The sequence below is a fragment of the Dendroctonus ponderosae genome, unplaced genomic scaffold (assembly GCF_020466585.1).
Source record: "Dendroctonus ponderosae isolate FM_Combo_2020 unplaced genomic scaffold, Dpon_F_20191213v2 Dpon_F_20191213_4, whole genome shotgun sequence".
Classification (NCBI taxonomy): Eukaryota; Metazoa; Arthropoda; class Insecta; order Coleoptera; family Curculionidae; genus Dendroctonus; species Dendroctonus ponderosae.
Window position 1 is genome coordinate 10,238,791 of NW_026018611.1, and position 21,567 is coordinate 10,260,357.

The following is a 21,567-nucleotide window of genomic DNA, read 5'->3' on the forward strand; positions in this document are numbered from 1 at the left end:
AACTTTACAATTAATCAAATGTTATTGATGAGTTGAAAGTCTGCTCCTGCAGAACTCGATATTGACTAGAAAAAATGTAAGTGCAATATTGTCAAAAGTATAAGAATATGGAAGAAAATCAAATGATGTTGTCAATATACTACCATCTTATCAACTACACCTGCGTTTTCGTACATTTAGCATTTTCAAAAAAAATCGTGGATATAATTCAGAAAGACACTGGAAATATCATCGCAAAATCGGAATATTAATTCACGAATATTTTGTAACACTATTGATCCATATTTATGATTCTAAATGAAAACTAAATAGACGGGTCTAAATAGGCGAAAACAACCTAGAAATTAAATATCTGACATAAAAAGTTGATTTTAAACGGCATTTTAATTTAAAATCATTCAGTTAGAAGTAGAAGCTACGCTTTGCTCAGTGGATAAATATTTTAGGGCTTCTTAAACAAAATTCGCTCCTAATAGCTAGTCTTATGTGATATATGACCAACAAAGTGGTCTGATGCAGTGTGTATAATAATTAAAAGTTTAAAGAAAGCTAACAAATTAAGCAAAGCAAAGTTTAGAAGCAAATTAAAGAATTTCAAAGATACAAATGAAACGACTTCCATTTTTATGAGCTAACCGAGTTTAGCTGCCCAATTTTTTCCCCATGTCTGATTCCGTATTTGATCGAAATTTTTTCTGAGAATAGACGGATACTAATTTTCTTTTAGGAAAGTTCTTTCGAAAACTGTTAAAGGTTTTGAGAAATTTGTATGCAAAAAACGTCTTTAAACGAATCTTGACTGAAAAATGGTGAATATGCTAATTTGGGACAACGAACTGTCCAGTTGTTATTCCATTGCCAGAATATTTTTGGTCAACATTTGTTTAAAACGCGTTTTTTGTATACAATATTCTCTGAAACCTTACGTTTGAAAATAAACCTGATTATATAGACAATAATTCTTACATAATATACAGTATGAAAATTAATATAATTTAGATGCAGCACAGACTAATAATGGTTATATTAAAAACCAAAGTTTTTAAAAAATGCCCGAATTTTCGAGTTAAGGAATTAACTTAACTCTAAATCATATAAAAGATTTTTAAAATGGGATCCAAATAACCCTCTTAACATAAAATAATTCAAATTTGAGCGCTTTGAGTATCTGTAAATAAGTCAGTGTTCTAATAAGGCGGTTGGGACAAACAACTGTTTTAATCCTGAACTAAACCACATTAATATTTTAACTGAAAAATGTCCATAAAGTGTCGTGGAACTGGAAGGTGTTTTAAAATACTTTATTCTGAAAAGCTCAAACTAGACAATAAACAATAAGATTCTTCTAATTTTAGTCTCATGTAGGTACACCTTACAAGGTTAGTGATTTATGAACCACTATATAATGTAGCAGATAACTGAAAACATTTAAAAGTTTTCTTATTATCAGCGGAAATCATAGCCATAGAACTTAATTGTTCTTCTATTAAATTTGAAAAAACCTCCGGTATCTTCAATTGAGAAAAATGATAAATAATTTCAAAGATCCCAGCAATACAGAGTTCCGCAACTCAAATCGCTCTTTTTTGATAGAACACAATCTTAAAAAATGTACAATGGGAACACACGAACAACAAATTGAGGCAACGATAAAAGCTTTAAAAATGTTCGTAATTCTTTATACTATAGTCGTCCGTTTTCAACTAATAAACTTTTCTAGACCTTCACATGCACTCTATGTTTGTGATGAAAACAAGTAGTATCCGTTTCATTAACTGAAATAAACAAGAAGCCAACTGCTGAATGGCATTTCGATAAATTTGTGGTCCTTTCCGTATATTTTACATCGAGAAAGTGATCAAAACCGAAATAAAATTGCCAATTGAACATGGACAATTACACAATAAAAAATGACATCAAATACATCGAAATTAACATACACGCAGCAGTCAAATAATTACATTTTGTTAATTAAATAAATGATTATAATATATTAGCGAGAATGTGCATGCACTCTACAAATAATTTCGGATCAACGTCATTATAGATAATGTATTGGATGTGCGGAGCTGGCGATTTTTGAGCATAAAATTGCATTTACTCAATTTGAGGGTACCTAATGTAATACATGCATGGCGGATTTAATAATGCAAATTTATTTGCTAAATATTGCAATCGCAACGTCAATTGGTGGTTTTCGCCGGATTTGATTCCGGCCAAAAATCGAACGCAAAATGGTCACGCAGCATTAAAGATAATTCAAATTAACTTTGTTCATGACAAAATATTTACTTTTTTACAGCTTCGTTTATCTGTTAATATACAGGGTGAGTCAAAGCGATGTTTCTTTAGTAATAATGTGTTTCGATGATTGAGTGATTTTTTTTTTAAGCTAAAGCGCACAAGATATTATTTCTTTCAATGCCTACAAGAAGTAGGTTAATTCTTTTGGATTTAGAGTCATCAAAGAAGAACAATTTTTTATTCCTGACGCTTTGCCAGGACGAGTGGTTTGCATCCTTAGAGGTTGCAAGCCGTTCGCGCTTGCGGCAGGAAGAAACTGTTTCTGCTCCTCGCACAAAAAGCCCAAAAACAAATTGCGATTTTGACAAGAAACAATGAAATTTCCATCTGGGCTTCGCTTGTAGTAAATTCCAAGTCGCAAAAATGAACACTGATAGCGAAAACTGGAAGGTCTTGTTGCAGAGGAAGATAAAAAACTAAAATATTGTGGACCCAACTGAAAAAAACAATAGGAAAAGATGATTATAAAATGATGAAGATGCTGTATTTAAATATGTGAGGGAATGCGGAAACATTTTCCTAAAAGTTGTACCAACAATGCGTAGTGAACGTATCTAAAAGTGCCGCTAATGCTATTGTACTACCTACCTAAAAATGTTTGTATGTCGGTAAAGTAATATAGGTAAGGAAGCATGACTGAATCAAATGATTAATGCTCGCACACAGAGTTAAGCAACTCTGAGACACATGCATTTGTAATGGATCTAATTGAATGCAAGGGCAGTTTCAAGCACTTTGAATCGACAGCCGAAGTTGTATTTAATATTGTTTCTCATAGTAAAAACTGGGAAAAGTCGTGGTTTTACTTGTGAACATTTTAAGACTAACTTTACTATTTTTCCCGAAATGTTCCTTCCTTCGAATCATCATTAAATTCAGATCTAAGCATCGCTTCAAACAAAATGCACGATTGCTCCGATTGAGTACATTAATCCAACCAGATTTTTAAACTCGCAATTGTCGGATTTTTTTGTCGCAGCCTAAGCCATCAACAGACTGCCAAGTAATCTTATTTCAACTGATGCAAACTGTACATATAGAAAATATTGTTGAAACTTATTGAAAACAAACTGATGACTTGACATTCTTCTATTCGACGGCTTGTATTTTCATAAAAGAAGGCAGCACCACATTTCAATTTTGTTATGTTTACTTTGGACCCTAGAAGAACATTATACAAATGTAAGAATCTTTCTTTCAGAACTAGTGGATTTCAAGAACCAAAATAATTAAATATATTTAAATCTACAAGCTGCTAAATTAACTACGTTTTCACTTAAAAGACCATGAATGGAATTCCTTGCCTCAGCAGAAACGTGTCCATTTCAAAGATTAAGAATGCGATAATCCAAATTCGGATGCATACAGAATAGGACAACAAAACCACAAAGAAGCAAAAGCCAACCCAATAAAAGCATAAAAAAATCAACTATCGGTGATACGTTGAACGTTTAACTTCAATAAACTCATGGAGCCAAAATAAGAAAAAGCTACTCTCCCACTTTATCAAATTAAATAATGCGGTATCGATATAACCTACTGCATTGAAAATACAATATTAATCTAACAAGGGGTGGCAAATTGATTTTACCAACAAAAAAAACCGAACGACGAAAAAAACGCGCCCCTAATCGTGCTCGCTTTTTACACACGATTTCTGCCCGCTTTTGATTGTTCGCATCATTTTTATGCCATAGAACGAAAATATTTTCCTTTGCCAATTGGCAGTGAATAGGTTTGGTTTTCATTAATAGAAGCTAAGCCTGGATAGTTAATTCGCAGGTTAAATTAGAGTATTTTTGAGAAATGTTCCCACCATAGCTGTCGGAAAAGGTCAGTAGTTTCTGGTGAATCCAGACTGCCTCTACATTTCCAGAAAGGCGAAAGGGGGCCAATTTAATCCGACCGCAAATGCATGCGTACAGAAACAAATCACAGATCACCTAACGACGCGTTATCGAACCACATAGGAGGCTATTTAGGCGTCGTTACATATATTGTGAAAATTTATTGTAAATTAGCGATTGAGTAAACGATCGATACCAACCCATGGGAATGGATTTCTCCATTCGCATTAGTCCATAAGTGTAAAGGGAACATCCGTAGGGATGGTCAGAATTCTACTAATACAGCTCGAAATTAAACTTGTCCATTATCACGCTGTCTTTGGAAAAACGCGATAAATGCGAAAAAAATTGCCTACTTGTATAATGAACTGTTAAAATTCCGCACCTTGTCTCAGACTACGTGAAAGTCTAAAGGCTTAATTATAAAATATTGCATCACAGTATCGTAAAACTAATGGTTTTTGTAATTTTTGCCACAATTTTTCATCTATCTTGATTTCCGATAACGGCTGCCGGTTGCCTTGTGGAATACCCAAGTGATTTTCCCCCTTTAAGAGACCCAAAATGTTTTTTTACACCAACTCCTTACCTTGTAAGTTTTTATGGAAAATCGGTTTAAAAAATCAATTTTTAATAAATATTATTTGTCCAGTAATAAATGCCTCACATTTTGCACCTACATTCTACTGATCCATTAGGACGATCTACTTACTCAGCGCCTAATACAATTATGTAATCCTACGTCTACCATATGCAGACGCGATACAGTTTGCTGATACGTTTGTCGCCTAAATTGCTAATTTCAAAAAGGCTTTGCCCATATTTAATGAAAACACAAAACAATCTTAACTAGTCGAAATTTGCTTGAACGTTTGGAACTCTTAAATTCCAGCTGGAAGTCCAACGACAGAAAAAATCCTAATATTATTCATTGAGGGGAGCAAAAAATCCGAAAGGGTTGTAAGGGCTGTGTTTTTTCACCCTCTAACTTAATATTACTTTAAAAGAAATGCAATTAAAATAGGCATTGTAGAGATTATACCCCAGTTTTTTTGACCCTTGGTAAATGATGCTACTGGAAGAATATCGATTTGGCTTCAAGGGGCTCATCATATTTCTGGGTCAAGGCAAACAGTTTCCCGAAATTTAATCAATTTTTATTTCAAGCTAATAACTGTGGTCAAGAAAGGCTAAAATCAAATCACCAATTAAGGGAATTTTTTGATTGTGAAAGAATCTAGATTGCAGATTATAGCATAAGCCGGTTTTTATTAGTTTATAAAGTTCCGTTTTTTATTAGTTTATAAAGTTCCGTTTTTTAATTAAGCTTTATTGTGGTAAATAATTTGAAAAAGTCCGAGTAGAGGGTGCGGAAACAATGGCAACGTACTGTTTTAGGAGTTCAACAATTCAAACTGAAACAAAGCTCAAGTGATTGATAGTGGATGAGTTCGAAATAAATTCCATATAATGCATGATACCAATACATCGGGTCTAAGGACGTTTCACTGAATGGAGTTTTGTTTCAATTTTTAATTTTCAAATGGTTGTTATTAAAATAGGGCTAGAAGCAACTGTATTCATGGCTTTTCGAACTACTTTCATTTCGTATTTTAAAAAGGGTTAATCTGATCAGTTTCTACTTTAACATCATTAAGGCATATGCAATGTTTCTTTTTCGTTCATTGATGTTACTAAATAATGGTCTTGAAGATGTCTAATAATAAATAACCCGTAAAATTTTTATAATGGATATCTGGTCATATTTTGCAATGAAGTCATGTCTGCAATTTGCCCTTTTGAATTTTTTACGTAAGCAGTAATAGTACTGCTCACATAAAATCTGCTAAGAACAAGCATTTTTGCTTTATAAACATAGGCCCTAAACCCTGGCATTTGCGACATACAGGCTTTTGAAATTAGAACTTTTATGTTATTTTTGCATTCTAACTCTTACAATGTTTAAGCTATTTCGCGCCAACTTAGAGCTATAAAAATACGAGATCAACATTACTTTTTTAGGGTTCCGTTGCTGTTTTAACACCCCGCGATGCATTTTTTGTGTTTGGGAAGTGAAGTGAGGTGCCCTTTTTTAATCTCTTGTTTCATTTAGAAAGTTTGTTGTCTATTTCATTTCTTTCGATTCTGCAAGTGTTAATTTCCAAGGTATCAAAACGATAGCCCAGGTTTGCAGCTTACCACAAAAAAATAAGGGGAACTGTTAATTACAGTGCGACCAATATCTAACTGGTTTGGTTAGAGTTAGAGCAAGAATGTTTTCTTAAGTTAGAGCAAAAATATTAATTAGCCAGTTCCCTGTATCTCAAAAAGTTTACCCATCTCAAATACTTATTTTAATATGCCCTACTACACGTGAAAGTCAATATATTTGTGGAACACCCAGTATGTTCATTTATATTTGGGTCACTGCAACTTAATAAAGTGCAATTTCCTAAGCAGCCAGGTAAAGAAGTAATTTATTGTTCATCTTATAGTGCATATAAATGTTCATTGTCCTTGGATTATTTTATTGCAAATGCGGCAATTACAGCATCAGTGCTAATGTTTTGGCCTAGAATTTTTCCAGTCTTAATTGTTAATTCATTTGATTGAATTAAGGTTATTTTCGACCAAACCTTATACGTTCTATATTAGTTGAGTGGCTACTTACATTGCAAAGGCCCCGGTTAATCTGCAACCTGCAACAGAAAAAAACTGGTTGTAACAATAAGCTACTCTATAGTAATAACATTAGCGTCTATTTAGGCTACCTGCACAGCCTATATCCAGCATTTCGATTAAAACGGCCAGTTTACCCACCAACCCCTCTACTCTAACAGTAACGTGCAGCAAAAGCTCGCTGATGCAGCAGGATGCAATTGCAAATTTCATTTCAAATATAGATTTTATTGGGACACCGTGGCAGCACCAGGGGCGACAAGGGGGGGGGGTTAAATTAACCCCCCATTCCAAATACGAGGGGTGGGTGCGAGGTGCAGGGGATTATTAAAAACAAACGCACATACAGCGGATCTGCAGGCAAATAAATGCATTTTCAAACATTTGAAATGTCCGATTTCAAAGGACGGAAATAGTTGGTTATTTAATTTCGAAAAGCATATATTAAACTTTTGAAACGAAACCTTGCAGTAGTGACGTCTGGGCTATTGTTAATGCGTATTTGTTTAGGAATATTTCGAATTATTAAATAACACTGGAAAGAATGTTTGGATTGTTATTGTTTCAACTAACAATATTTGGACTGTTTATCATTGAAGCAACTGATGTAATGCTACATCCAGATGCAAATATTTTAAAATATTAACGTTTTTTATTACATTTATCAGATTGTATATTTTGGTTAATGTAATGGAAAGTATCACTTTAATTTCAACTTCCAAAAAGATCTTTTAGATTCCTRGAATGTTCACCTGTGTTAGGGAAGGCAATAAATGCAGAAAATATATATTGTCTAAATTAGTATTGACCAAAAACGTTACCGGTGTTTTAAGATAAATTTCTTGAACAGTTCTATATTTTTAAATAGCAGATTTACGCTCAAGAAGCATTAGATAGAGCCCAAATAAAATCTAGGCGGTAATCGATTAAATCAGCAGCAATTAATTTGTATATTGCAGTTGAATTTTTAGTAAATGTTTTGGTCAATTTGCTCAAAAGTATATTTGTAGAAAGTAGCTAAAGTGGTAAAGACATTGCAACATTTGTGCAATCAAAGTATTTTTAACATCTAATGGCAGAAAAATGCAGATGAGCCCATAGTATTCAACATAAGTATGCATATTTTAACTGATTGAAGAAGAAAAAGTTGCACACGGTTTTTGCACGGCAAATTGGGCAACTTGTTGCTCAAATTGAACCACGGTTATCTTATTTTCAGCACTACTTTCAAGTTGGTCCGAGCTGCTTATAATTTCTATCGCCTTTCGAATACTTACTTGGTAATATTCACGAGATAGATGTGTATGGTTCTTCATGAAACGGTGGTAACATTTCTTGCCTGAAAATTGTTTCTCCATATTGAGTTGATGAGGAATCTCTTTTTTTTTCAACCAAATCAAAAAGAAAGTTTTTGGATATCAGCTATACGTTCAGAAAGTAGTTGTTCGATTTCTTTATCAAATGTAGGATGTCTTCCTAATGCTCTTTTTGAACTCTGTGCTATTTTATTTGTGTTTCTTATGCAAAATGTATTCTATACAAAATGTTGTTTAGAAATATTGTAATCTCGACTGCACTGATTCTTCACTTAACTCCACTATAGATGTTCATTTAAAATTAGATATGTAGAGAGCAAAAGTATATTACAAAGTATTCCAAAATCTATATCTACTTGCTTTAAGGTCAAGTTTATGTGAGAACCGTTCGCAAAACCTGCAGTTAATTAAGTCCAACAATGTTATTTTCTTTTCGTTTTGATAAACTTTGGCAAACAATGTAAGAAATCTCCACTACGTAGGCGGTATCACGTGTTCTACATACGCTCTCGTATACAAAAGTGTATGCCTTCATGCCCCAACAAAACAAAATTTATTTCTCTGAATTTCGAAACAGTGAAATTAGCATAAAACGCGAAGGAAGAGAACTTTCTGGTTGAAAAGAATTTATTCGTTTCCTTTTTCAAACGCGGGGCAACGCGGAAGGGTTGAACGAAATAAATACGTACGCATTTCGAATGCAGTTTGTAGGATGTATAAGACGATTCGTATTAATGTCTCTATTTTTGTATGCATTTATACGTGTTTGTTCTGGAACACCATTTGTCTATGAATTAAAGGATGGCACCTGTGAAATTCAGCTCATTAGCACTGTGGTAGTTAACGTCCATTGAGACTTAATAAATTTAATTGTTCGAATCAAATGTTTTGAACTGAGACCAGTACTGTAAGTAGTAGAAAGTACATCTACCATCTAAGAAAGTTACATTTTTCCCATTTGTAAACCACGCACAGTTCTGTTTCAGATAATTTCGGTCTAACTGGTGTACTTATCATTATTGACTTAAACTGTTTGTATATACCTCTTCATAAAATATTCAGCGACAGTGAAACTGAAACTAGAAACGAAGTTTGCTTATCATAGGTTTATGAATTGGAGATTGTATAGACAATTAGATCATTTTTGGAGAATGTAAACACTAAACTTTCTTCTTAAGACTAAATCTTCTTGGCTTTGGTCCTTTCATTCTGTGTTACGAAGAACAATCCCCATTGGGTGCCCGTAAGCACATAATCAATAAGGCTAAAAAGTAGACAATCTAACCTTTTGTTTAAAAAGGGCTGGATTCTCTGATGTTGATGGTTAAAGCCAAAAAATATTTTTTTTAAATTTAGAAAATGGTATGATAGTTTTTAACAAAACTGGCTCTGAATTGGTTCCTATGTAAGACTCATGTTTTGAAGAAGCAACCGAGTAAATCCGCTTTGGGCAACTGCGGAATTCTTGAGTGTCTTGGTACAAAAACTACCAAAAGTTTTCCTCTGATAGCTGAAATCAACTGATTTATTTGAGTTGATGCACTGCTATTTTTTGACATTTTGTAAAATTTTGTAACCATTATAGATTTGCGCAAAAAATATTTCTGTTCTGATGCCAACAGAAAATTTTAAATATTTATTAGTTTTCTATATTTTACGAAGTAAAAATTAAGTTTTTGGTAATATCGGAAGAGTGTACCGATGGATTTAAAACTTGCTCTGGATTTCATTCTACGTCAGGACCGTAGTTTTATGAAACTACTGAGTTCAGCCCAAAAGCTCGTTTTTTTTTCGTTGGATTTCTGAGTACTGTAATTCGGACGAAAAAGCTTTCAAAGAACGAGCGGCCCAAGACTTCATAACTATAAAATACTTGACAATTGATTTTTTATAAAAGAGCATTTTCGTTTTCCACATCTTCAGTTAATGTCTGAAATTGTTAAATTGCAAAAAAAAAGATAAACATTTTTTGCCACCATAACTATGCATGCTGTTAAGTTTGATACAGAGCAAAAAATTTAAGAAAAGATTCATGCTTCGCACAGAAGAACCTCAGTTGATTCCGGCTACTAAGCAAAAAGTTCGTAAGGCCAGTCACCACTTGCCCAAAGCGGATGAACTCGGTTGCTTCATCAAAATATGAGGCTTACATAAGAACAAATTCACAGCGAGTTCCAAGAAAATCCATCTTATAGATATTAAAAATCATATCTGTTTGAAGAACTTTGACCACGAGCTCGACTTCTTTTAAGGCAAATGTGGGCGCAGTGCACTTGTGAGGTCACAGTGCACTTAGCAAATAATGCTACAGATTTACATTTTTTTCTAAATTATTATTATTACTAATAGACAACGCACCGGCCAATTCGTAAATAAATTTGAATAACATTTTTTAATTATCAGCTGCTATCAGCATTTCAATCGTTATGAAACTCGTTTATTTAAAAACCTGCAAATGTTTCTTTTAATTTCGTAAAGTCGTTAGGTTAATGCGGTCGTAGGTAAAGGATGGTACCTACTTTGAGTTGTAACGCAATTACGTACTCATGGAACAACAACTTTTGCTTTCGTGTGTAAAGCGCTTCCTACAACTCTTGTTATGTAATATACTATTAAAACACATGTACCGAAGTGATCATCAATTATTATGGGTTTGGTGGTCAAAAAAGCAAAGGATAAACTTGTTGAAGGTTTTTTGCATATCTGACGCAAGCTGTAATTCTTAGACAGACATTTAACCAGTTTACCGCTCTTGAGAGGTAACAGAAAAGCCAAATTTCACTTTTGGAGATTTTTTGCAAAGTGAAACTCAAAAAGTGCTATAGACATTCAATTGAAAACTGAAGCATTTCCAGTTCACCATTCGATTGTAGTCGATGCACTCGAGATTAATATTCAATTTCGGAAATTCGAAACGAGTGCAAAATTGTGCAAGAAAAATTAATATATTGACAAAGCACGAAATTTAATTTAACAAAACAGTGGAAAATGTTAATAATAAATTCCAATGCAGAGGGATAAATATTCAGATATTGGCCCACTCACACTCACACATCGACCACCCCCTGGCCCTCAACCCCCCGTTTTCCGATCAATACCAAATACATTCCGCGTTATTTTTACGCAATAATTCGCAGTTTCAAAATGGCGGCCGGTGGCCGACACATAGTGCTATTGCATTGTGGGTGCATCACCCACCCATCCACCCCCATGCAAAGGGGTTTTGGGGTTGATGATACACGCGGGGGGGTGGCGATGCGTTACGGCCGGTGTGTATGTGCAAGGGAGGGGCTCTGGCGAGGCTCCTATGTACTCTATCGGAGTATATAGTTTTAGAGCACGTAGACATCATAGGGGTGCAAAAGTCAAATCGTCCTTGTTGTTGTTGTTGTTGGGTGTCTATTTCAACACATTGGGGCTCGAAATGCGAAAAAAACTAAATCATAAACACCCCCAGTGTCCATAATCGCTCTCTATAAAAATGTTTTAACGACAAATGTTAGGCAGCTTTATCCACCCATAAGAAAACATTATAGAGTCAGTCTCCATTTTTTATTTTTTTTGATAAGTTATGAAAACCAATTTGTTTTTTTTTCAGCTGAAAGCACCTGCAGTTTATTTCAATTCTGAATTGTCCATTGAATGTTTCCGGTAACATGTGCTATACTTAAACTCAACCGTTGCCAAAAATTTACGATTTTACCTATCGTTAATGAATAGCGACTAGAGGCGTGAGGTTCGGTTACTTTTGAAAATTCGTAACGACTCGTTACTTCGGATCCGTTATTAAAGTACTCGTAGTCATACGATTTTTTCTTGGAATCAAATTTCGTCATTTGGCTTTCAATGTAAAACATTTTCTATTAAGCGGACATTCTGTTAAGTTTCATCAAAAAAATCAGCTTTTTATCAGCAGAATTTGGCCCTAATGGATTTGAAAATAAAGGCACCAACGCTGGAATTAATTCAAGTTGGACAAATTCTAGATATACTTGTCGAGTTAAAGTCTAGCCAAAGAAAAAAGGCCTTATTACTCCTCCGCGCACTATTTCACCCTGTACCAATAAAATTTCCATAAAAAAAGCCGAGCTTTTTTTTCAAAAAAAACAATCTGCTAAATTTTTAATGAATTTGTACATTACTTCTACGAGTCACTGCATATAAAAAATATATTTTTCTTAAATTTCCAATGGTTTGCCATGATTCTTAGTTTTTCGAATCATTTTCTTAAGGGCAGCGTATCTACGATCTGCAGCGAACGTTTCTGACTTTTCCTCATTAGGTTCCCTAATCGCCTTAGACATCAATCCAAGTTAATATATTTGCACATCAAAGAAATTTTACCCCGAGACCAGCAATATGACGGCCATCAAACGAGATTACTAATAAAAATGCCCAAAAGTGATCAATAACCAATCGCCCGAAATTTATCTTTTTAATAAAGATTCGATTCTTATAATGCCCCCAGATCAGTCCGGCAAAATTAAAAATCCGGAAGAATTAAATCGGGCGGAACGGCGAACTTTTTGCCGATTAACATTCTTGCCGCACTCGACGTGTATTTTTAATAAAGAAAGTTCTTAGGAACTTTGTGACATTCACTGAACGAAAAAATGCTCGAATTTGATCGCAAAAGATAGCGTTGATAAACCTGCAATAAAATAAAAGCTGAAAATAAACAGTAAATTCAACATAATTACAAAAGCTAGATTTCTAAAAACATTTGAAAAATCACTTTAACTCGATTCTAAAGAAAAGTACTGTTTAAAAATTGAGTCGACGAAGCATCTCGTCCTACACCAATTAGATAATTTTATGCACTAAGTAATATGTTAAATATCTTAAAGTTCTTCCAGTATTAACTCTTATTAAATTTATTTGTATCACAGATTATTCAGAAACAAATGGTCATTGTGGTCACAGATATTAGAAGTGAATCACTTTAAACTTTCTCCAATTTAATTCCACTTATAAAAGTACAGTTTGCAAACATGCTAGAATTAAATATAATTTCCCACGCCCTTCAGAATTGAAGTGGTCAAGTTGATATTTTGCTAATCGTTCGTCTTATGTATCTGATAGTCCAGTTAGCAAAATCTTGTGAAAATTTAGACGACCAGTATTTCTTTAAGTCACATTTGTTTCTCCAACTGAACAGCATTTGCCACACGTTTGTTTCTCGAAACCTCATCAACTTGATTAATAATTAGTAAAATTTGAAAAATAACAACGAAAAAACGTGACAACAAAACATGAATCAACATTTTTTCAACAACATCAACATAACACTGTTTCTTTTTATGCACAGTTCAAATGCTTAATTCCCAGTTTTTATAAAAGCGTTTAGAAACTAGTCCAGAGGGACTTTTCAAATTATGTTGTATGTGTCATTTAAAAAAGTAATTTTTTAGTTTGAAAATATGTTGTTTTGGAGGATTATTATGACCGGCATGTAGTTTCAAATGCAAATATTTTTGAAACAAAATATCATTATTATATGATATTAATAAAAACGACGGAAAAATTTGCGATTTATCAGCACCATAAAATGCGAGTTTTCATCGTTGAAGTCGCTAATATGCACACAGAAAAGATTAAGTTCATGCAACAGACTATAAATGAAACAAGCCTAGTACAATTCGCATCAGGTTTTAGACTGTAATCCAAAATGAACCTTTTCTACAACAAAACCGTTTAATTTTTCAACTTCTTTTCATGCTTCTGTTATATTAATTATTTTAATTCAGCCAAGTCAGCTTCTTATTGTGTAATTGAGTTTAAGTATTTTTAGATCCAGATGTTGTGCATCTAACCCACATACGCATCAATCCGTGACCTTAAATTAACCCTCTCATCTCCCAATATTAATGATTCAAACCGACAAAAAGTACCCAACAGAGTTCACGGCTATCTGGAAATACTCTTTTTATTAATGTATGCATATGGTCAACGTAACTATTGATCTTGAAACTTAACCCTCTATTTTAAATAGAGGAGTTCCTGAAACATCTGCCCGCTTAGAAAGGGGTCATCACATTATTACGAGCGATCAAAAGGAAAAAAGCCTGAAATTGATTTTTTTTCGCTGAGGAAGAGAGTGGGTTTACTGTGAATGGTGCATCTACTTTAAATTAGTTCGAACGAGGGAGGAATGAGGATTATTTTTCGTTTTGGATCAGCCTAGGTCTAGGAAGTGACTTCAAGCTGGCGTATCAAATTGGTTTAATGATATTCGAGTTCCATATCATGGTGGAATTGTGACAATCATTCTAATCATGCTGTAGGTCGCAATTAATCAAATATTATCAATCAACAAATGGTTCTTATTGGGGAAGTTTGAGCGTTATCACAAATCTCCATATGTGTATATCAATTTGAAAATAAATACATCCACCACACGGAGTAATAAATACTGAACCCTTTTTCGTAAATAAGCAATTACCGAAGATTCCCGAAGGCCTAAAAACTCCACTTCCTGTGCCCTCTTTTTTTTAATGCCTTAATTATATATTACCGAGCCGACTTTTAAATAACTTTTAACAGAAAACAATTGAACTTCACCCACATGGTCGCGTCGCAGTACATCAGCGTTCACTTGCTTTTTTTTCTCGTTTGATTGCTTTTTGTTTTCCACTGATGTTCCGGGCATATGTTCTATAGGAGTCGGTTGACGGTCTTAAACCCCCTTATATGCCGCATTTACAAGATGTGCCCAAATAAAGTGAAAAAACTGTTCAGAAAAACTTCTTTTACATCTTGCTCGAAATGGGTTCAAAGAGTAATAGCTTCCTTTGTAGAAAAAATAGAAAATTGATAGAATTGAAATAACCGTTTGGACAAAACTTTTTCAGGTTTCTCTTAAGTAACTCATGTTAAGGCAAAATATGCAAAAGCGATTTTAGAACCAACTAGAATAGAAATTCACCAGGCAACAAAACTTTTTCAAGTTAACTGAATTTTAGCTAAATAGTTTCGATTTTTACACAATTCTGACCAATTGCAAAAGCAACTTATTCACAAAACTTCTTTATTCTTCTCTTTACTTCCTTTGTTGTTTTTTGCGTTTTTCAAATTGATTGTAGATGTCGCACCGTGCTCTCATTGTGAGAACTTTTTGTAGTTTTTTCTCAGAGAAACATAATATTTTGTATTTCATTTTGAATGTATATTTTTCAATTGGCGACAAATTTAAAATTTTACTTAATAATTGCTCTATTTGAGACAATAAATATTTTTTACATAAAAAACTTTTTTTTAACCGAAAATCAAATGGCAAGTCTAAATTGAAATGATAAAATGTGAAATTTACTGTTCAAACGAAAACAATGCACACTTGATTGAAATAAACACACAATGAAATAAATTGCAACATAAGACAATTGTTTAATAATAATTAAATACTTAGATAGAGATTTTTTTTAATTGTCCCTTTAAGTACTGTAGGTCACAACAATTAGAATATTGTTTCTCACAATCTCAGAATCTATTCATGAAACCCATGTAAACTGTTCTCATATTTACATATCTTGATACCCATAAAGTCGGGCTATATAATTAATAAAAAACCAGCTGAACTGACCGATTTTTTGCCGAACATAAACGGGATTTAAGGCCAACCGCCTGTAACGATTAAAAAATCAAGCATATCAGACAGCTGATGTTCCGATAGGCAAAGTCCATTCTTCAATTGAAACTTTAAAAAATTCGACCCCTTTTGTGCTGAAGAAACCATATGGTATGAAGAATAATTGTTCCTTATTTCGAAGGTACACCTTTAACTCGTGTTTTAATGTGAAATGTATGTTCGTAATCTCATTAGGCATTGGCGTAGTTGGTCACGATTTGGCCAAAATTTAAAAAGTCCTTAAAACCGTTTTCTATCCTACTTCAACAGCCAAATCAATGTTTTCAAGAGAAATCTTGATTTATTGTCATTATCGGCAACTGTTAATTAGGAACGAGAGGTGTTCACTTGCAACAAAATTAGAAAACATTGTACACTACAGCTATTATTTTGAATAATATTAAGGATAATTAGGGCAACTGTTAAGTCAATATGCAATAGCATCTAATGTGTCTCAAGATAAGATGTAATCTAGTCCTACTTTCGATGACAAGAACAAATAATTTATTAATCAAATGCATTGTTCACTGTCGCTGTAGATAAGAAAGTTGAGCACTTTACATTGCTAAAAGTTGTGCATTAAAAATAAATGTTTAACGCTTAACTGATTTTATTGTAACCATTGACACACAAGTTTTGCGTTCTAAACTGATGTTGACCAAACTCACTTGAGAATGATTGAGATGATCATACAAAATATAAATGAAATATTTTTGGTAGTTGGCAAATGTATTTGAAAAATTGGACACAGGTACAACCCTATGAAACCAAAGAACTTAATTAATTTTACCATGTAAGAACTATTCCTACTTTGGGTGATTTCTCTAATAGTCAATTAGATTAAGAAGATCTAATAATTTCGACACGCGTTTGATAGATAATAGAGACTTACCTAAAGGATAATTTTTTAGAGTCGATAATATTTTAGAATAAATGTATGTTTTTGTTTTAAAATGCTTTTCTTTCGTTTTTTTTCAAGCTTCTTAACCGGTATTAAACCAGCGAATTGGAAGATCCGCCGAAAAATCGACGTTCTGTGATGAAATAGAAAAGTAAACAAATGTTCTACAACCTGTAGATGAAAATTGCTTCAAAGTTAGTAACGATACATATAAATAAGCGCGGTTGTAAATTTAGAAAAGTGGCACAATTTTAAAATACATCTGGTACACGAGTTAAATGAACACGATTCAGAGTGCCAAATGAACTTCTGCTGGAGCTTAATTGATACTAACATTAATGCAAGTTCAATATCCTCTATTTTTTAGATCAATATTTTTTATACAGGGTGATTAAAACAGGGCCTTATTATTCAGGAGTTGTAATAGTAAGAATAAATCTCACAAAAAACTCAAATAGCCGTAAAAAACTGGATGAGAAGACAAAATTGCCAACAATGTATTATATGAAATATAATGTGTTTAATTGTCCGCAAAAGACGTTTTTCTTATTGACATGGCATACAGATTTGTTGCTTTATTCGCAAATCAACAAAATTAACATGTGAAATTAAATGGCAAATAGAAGAAAAAAGACAATTTTGTTCAGGTAATGTTAAATTATTCACTCTAATCAGTTGGAAAGAAGTAAAACAAATAAATCCCAAAGAATATCAGAAATGATTGGATTCGGATTACATCGGTTTCATAACAAAACTGCACAAATGCGCACAAAATCACTCAATTGCACCCCATAATCTTACTTCACAACATCAGTTTTCATTCTTTACAAGAACGCTTTGATGTCATGTGGCTGCTGGATGTTAAATAAAAGTTTTTTAGTAAAAAAGTTAGGAAAACCTGTAGATATGTGGACCTGCTTGAACTTACTTCTTGATACAGTTTTTTCGAACCTGCAAAAAATCTTTCAATGGTTTGCCGTGCTTGGTTCAAACAAGCATTCACTTTCTATATAGCAAGCTGCTGCTCAGAGGCAGCCACTTTCACCGTTTTCCACAAGTTTACTTTCAATTCATCCACTACTACGAAATAATTTTCGTGTAATGAACAAAATAGTAAAAGAGTAGAGCTTTCAAAGAAGGAAGATAAACAAGGAAGATAAACTTTATGCATGTTGGACATTGCCATACATTTTCGGTTTTCTAGAACGCAATAAGAAACTGCGCAACTGCGCACAAAACTCAAGAATATAGCACGCGTACGAAGAGAAGGGGAACCTTCAACAGATTTCAGCGTCGGAAAAGGAGTCAGACAAGGCTGCACTCTTTCCCCAATTTTCTTCAATATATACGGAGAATGGATTATCAGAAAGGCTCTTTTTACATCTGGAGGGGCGGAGTCTCTATTGGCGGAAAAATGTGTCAAACCAACGATATGCGGATGACACGATAGTTCTGGCACAAAGCGATCAGAAAATGTTTGATATACTTCAACGGGTAGAAGCTACCAGTTTGGAATCAGGCCTACGACTGAATAGGACGAAATGATGTCTCCTGATTGTGGACAGACCTCAAACAACCCCGATGCCATTTCGACTGATCCACGATATAGAGACCAATGACACTGTTATCTATCTTTTCCGAGTCCGAAGTCAAGAAAAGGATTGGAATGGCAAAAGAAACTTTAAAGAAGAAAGACCACAATATCCGGAAAATGACCAAGATGAGACTTGCTGATATTCTCCATCGCAACATATGGATCAGAATCTTGGACATAAAACGTAGCATGCCGCAAGAGAATAGAAGCGTTTGAAATGATATTTTACCGTAGAATGCTGAGAATCCCTTGGACAGCTCATAGAACAAACATCTCCATACGCAGAGAACTGGATATTCGGGATTATGAAAGGCTCTTCCCAGGAATCCAGAGGCGCATACTTAAATATTTCGGCCACGTGATACGAAAGAACGGGATGGAGAAGACTGTGATCCAAGTGGACGGCAAAAGAACGAGAGGTAGATCTTCTGTAAGATTCATGCACCAAATCAAGGACCTTACAAGTATGTCGGGGTCAGAAGTAATGAGAACCGTAGAGGATAGAGAAGCATGACGAAGACTGGGACCATAAATAGTCACGACGCTCGAAACCGAGCAACGTCTGAAGATATAGAAGAGAATAAGGAACTAGCCATAAATACGATTTGACTCACACATGTTAAGATATATCTGCCTGGATTAGCCGTCATTATTTTTTTATTAAGAATTTATAAAATTGCAATTGTTCCAAACTGACATATTGACTGAACTTCAGAAAATTTTACAGTGTTTCATTTGAAATGTTTAGCTAGACTAATAGTTTATCAAATGATCATTTAACTTGACTGTAAAAGATTGCTTAATTTCAAAGCTGAAGCGGCATCTTCAAGAGCTAAATTTTCGAGAAGCAACTGAATTTTGGCTTCAAGGACATTTTTCCTGTACTTCTCATTGAAGCCAATTTTGAATCACCCTCTGCTTTTTATGTGCTTTTGTAATATGATATTAATGTTGTAGAGACAATGTAAATTTGTTAGCATTGAGAGATCTCTGATGGATAAGCAAATAATACCAGTCTCGTGGGCAGAACGTAAAAAGTTTGCACACGAATGATTAGCAATATTGAATTTTTTTGTCCTAGATTTTGAAAAAAATATAATTGTGTAAATCCCAGAGAACGACTTGAATATAAAAACACTAAATATGGCAACAATAAATTGCAAAAGCTTTATAAAACATGTAGGAACTCTAGCACCAAAGTAGATAAAACTCCTAAATAAAAAAGCAAGGGACCACTAGAACACCAGTATTGAAATTATTGAAAATAAACTCATTTGCATCTTGATATAAATATTGAAATTGGTAAGCATCCACCTGAACCCTTCGTAGAAAATCACTGACGCAACAAATTGTGGCTATTCTTCTGAGTCACTGCCATCAATAAAAAAAATCACCACGTTATAAAATAGTGTTAAATTATAGCCATTTAAATCTGTTGGGCCCCATAAAATAAAAACCCACGATGATGTACGTTGATAATAATGACTTACAACCCAGAGGCAGACTTGATGTTGCCACCTGTCTGTCGTTCCGGAATAAAAGTTAAGTTGCGAAGAAGATTAAATGAGAAGTAGGGGATTAAAAATTCTGTTGTTGATAAGCCTTTGGTTGGGCAGGTGCAGAAACGGCATGTCCGGGCGCATGTAGGTAATGGGATTGTGGGTGGTTAAATTAACAAAAAAAAAACAGGAAACGTACTGAAGAAAAAAACCAATACAGGCTTCAGGGAAGACGAAATTTAATTTATCTTTTTGGACAATACGTAGACTTTTGCTGCTATTTAAATGACCACCATAATTGAAATTTTACATTTTCTAATATTTTTTTATTCGTTCCAGGTGAACGTCCTTACAAGTGCCATTTACCGGAATGTGGTCGAGCTTTTATCCAGCTTTCCAACTTGCAACAACACCTGCGCAACCATGACGCCCAAGTGGAACGTGCGAAAAATCGCCCTTTCCATTGCAATATATGCGGAAAAGGGTTCGCAACTGAATCTAGCTTGCGCACGCATACGTCCAAAGTAAGCCATGTACGTATGACACTTGGTTATTTTTTGTTTTAATTTTTGTGATTCAGTTGGGGCTTGTTCACAGTACGAACTAAAACTTTCTGTGATTTTATTTCAAGCCAGTATAAACAAGGCCCAATTGTTTAAAATTTGATTTTTAGGTTATATAATTAGTTCTGTATTTAGTTGCCCAAGTTTACCTCAATAATGGTAATCAAACAACAAGCTTTTGTTGTGGGCAGCTGAGTATAAAAGTTTTCAATTTTATTTATTGTATTTACTATTTTTTAAACACTGTGCTTTACATTTTTTCTTGGTTATAATGTTACTTTGTTATAGTTTTGATTTTCAGTTACATTTTGTTTGTTTCAGTTTTTGATGTACACCAGTAGTTGTTTGACAAATTTTCTAGAACGCACATATATAAAGTATAATATTTTATCGAAAACAACACACGCAAAATATCATACTGTATAGATGTACCGATCCAACATCACCCCGTTCCTCTTCGTTCCATCTTATTATGCATTCATATCAACATAAACTTATTCAAATTTTCAATGCATTATTAAAGTGTTGAAACGACGTTTTGTACCTTTAATCTTATCTTCAGATCCTATCGCCACCACATATAATTTTTGATATTTAAGTAGGTGGAAAATGTCGACTATACGCAAACCCCAAAATGTTGTTGATCTTTTCGATAACATCTAAACACGGGTTTTTCGAGCTGGAAATTCGATAGATTAATTTTTAGCAGGTGCAAAGCAATTTATATGGCACCTATTAGCATTTCCTGTGATTCAGTTGTCCAAAAATGATTTATTCTCTCATTGAGAAGCCGCATTCAATGAAGAATCCCTACGTAAAATCGCGTCTTATAAGTAATTTAGAGCCGTACATCGTGAAAAGAGCATCCCTTAAACCTAAAAAATCCCTTGCAAATTTAGCAATTACCTAAAAACCAGCAAGTGATGGCCACAAATCATCGCGATCATTTTTCAAACCCTTTTGAGCCATATTTTATGCACGCGAGAGTTTTAGGATATTAGGTTGACGCCATTCAAAAAAGTACACATTCTGTGATACTTTTTCCATTCAATATTACATGCGAACAGAAATATTGCTTAGCGTGAGTACCTATGTCTTACATACAATGCTTAAAAAAACAAAGTGGACTGGAAAAATACTTAGATCTAACTGAAATAACAAAAATTTATTTGATCAACGACAAATTGGGACACAATTCAAAATTTTTGAATGTCTGTTACTAAGTGATAATCTTTAACTA

General features: G+C 33.9%; 1 protein-coding gene across 9 annotated transcripts in view; it reads left to right on the top strand.

Annotated features, from left to right (window-relative positions):
- The window catches only part of LOC109533413 (zinc finger protein 768), a 117,040-nt gene that overhangs the window by 60,616 nt on the left and 34,857 nt on the right, over positions 1–21,567 (top strand). For 8 of the 9 annotated variants that reach the window (XM_048666132.1, XM_019898724.2, XM_048666135.1 and 5 more), the window contains one exon: positions 20,104–20,297. In XM_048666132.1, the coding sequence (XP_048522089.1) occupies positions 20,104–20,297 (194 nt within the window). The remainder of the gene's footprint in view (positions 1–20,103; positions 20,298–21,567) is intronic. The other variant, XM_048666134.1, reaches the window with a different exon arrangement.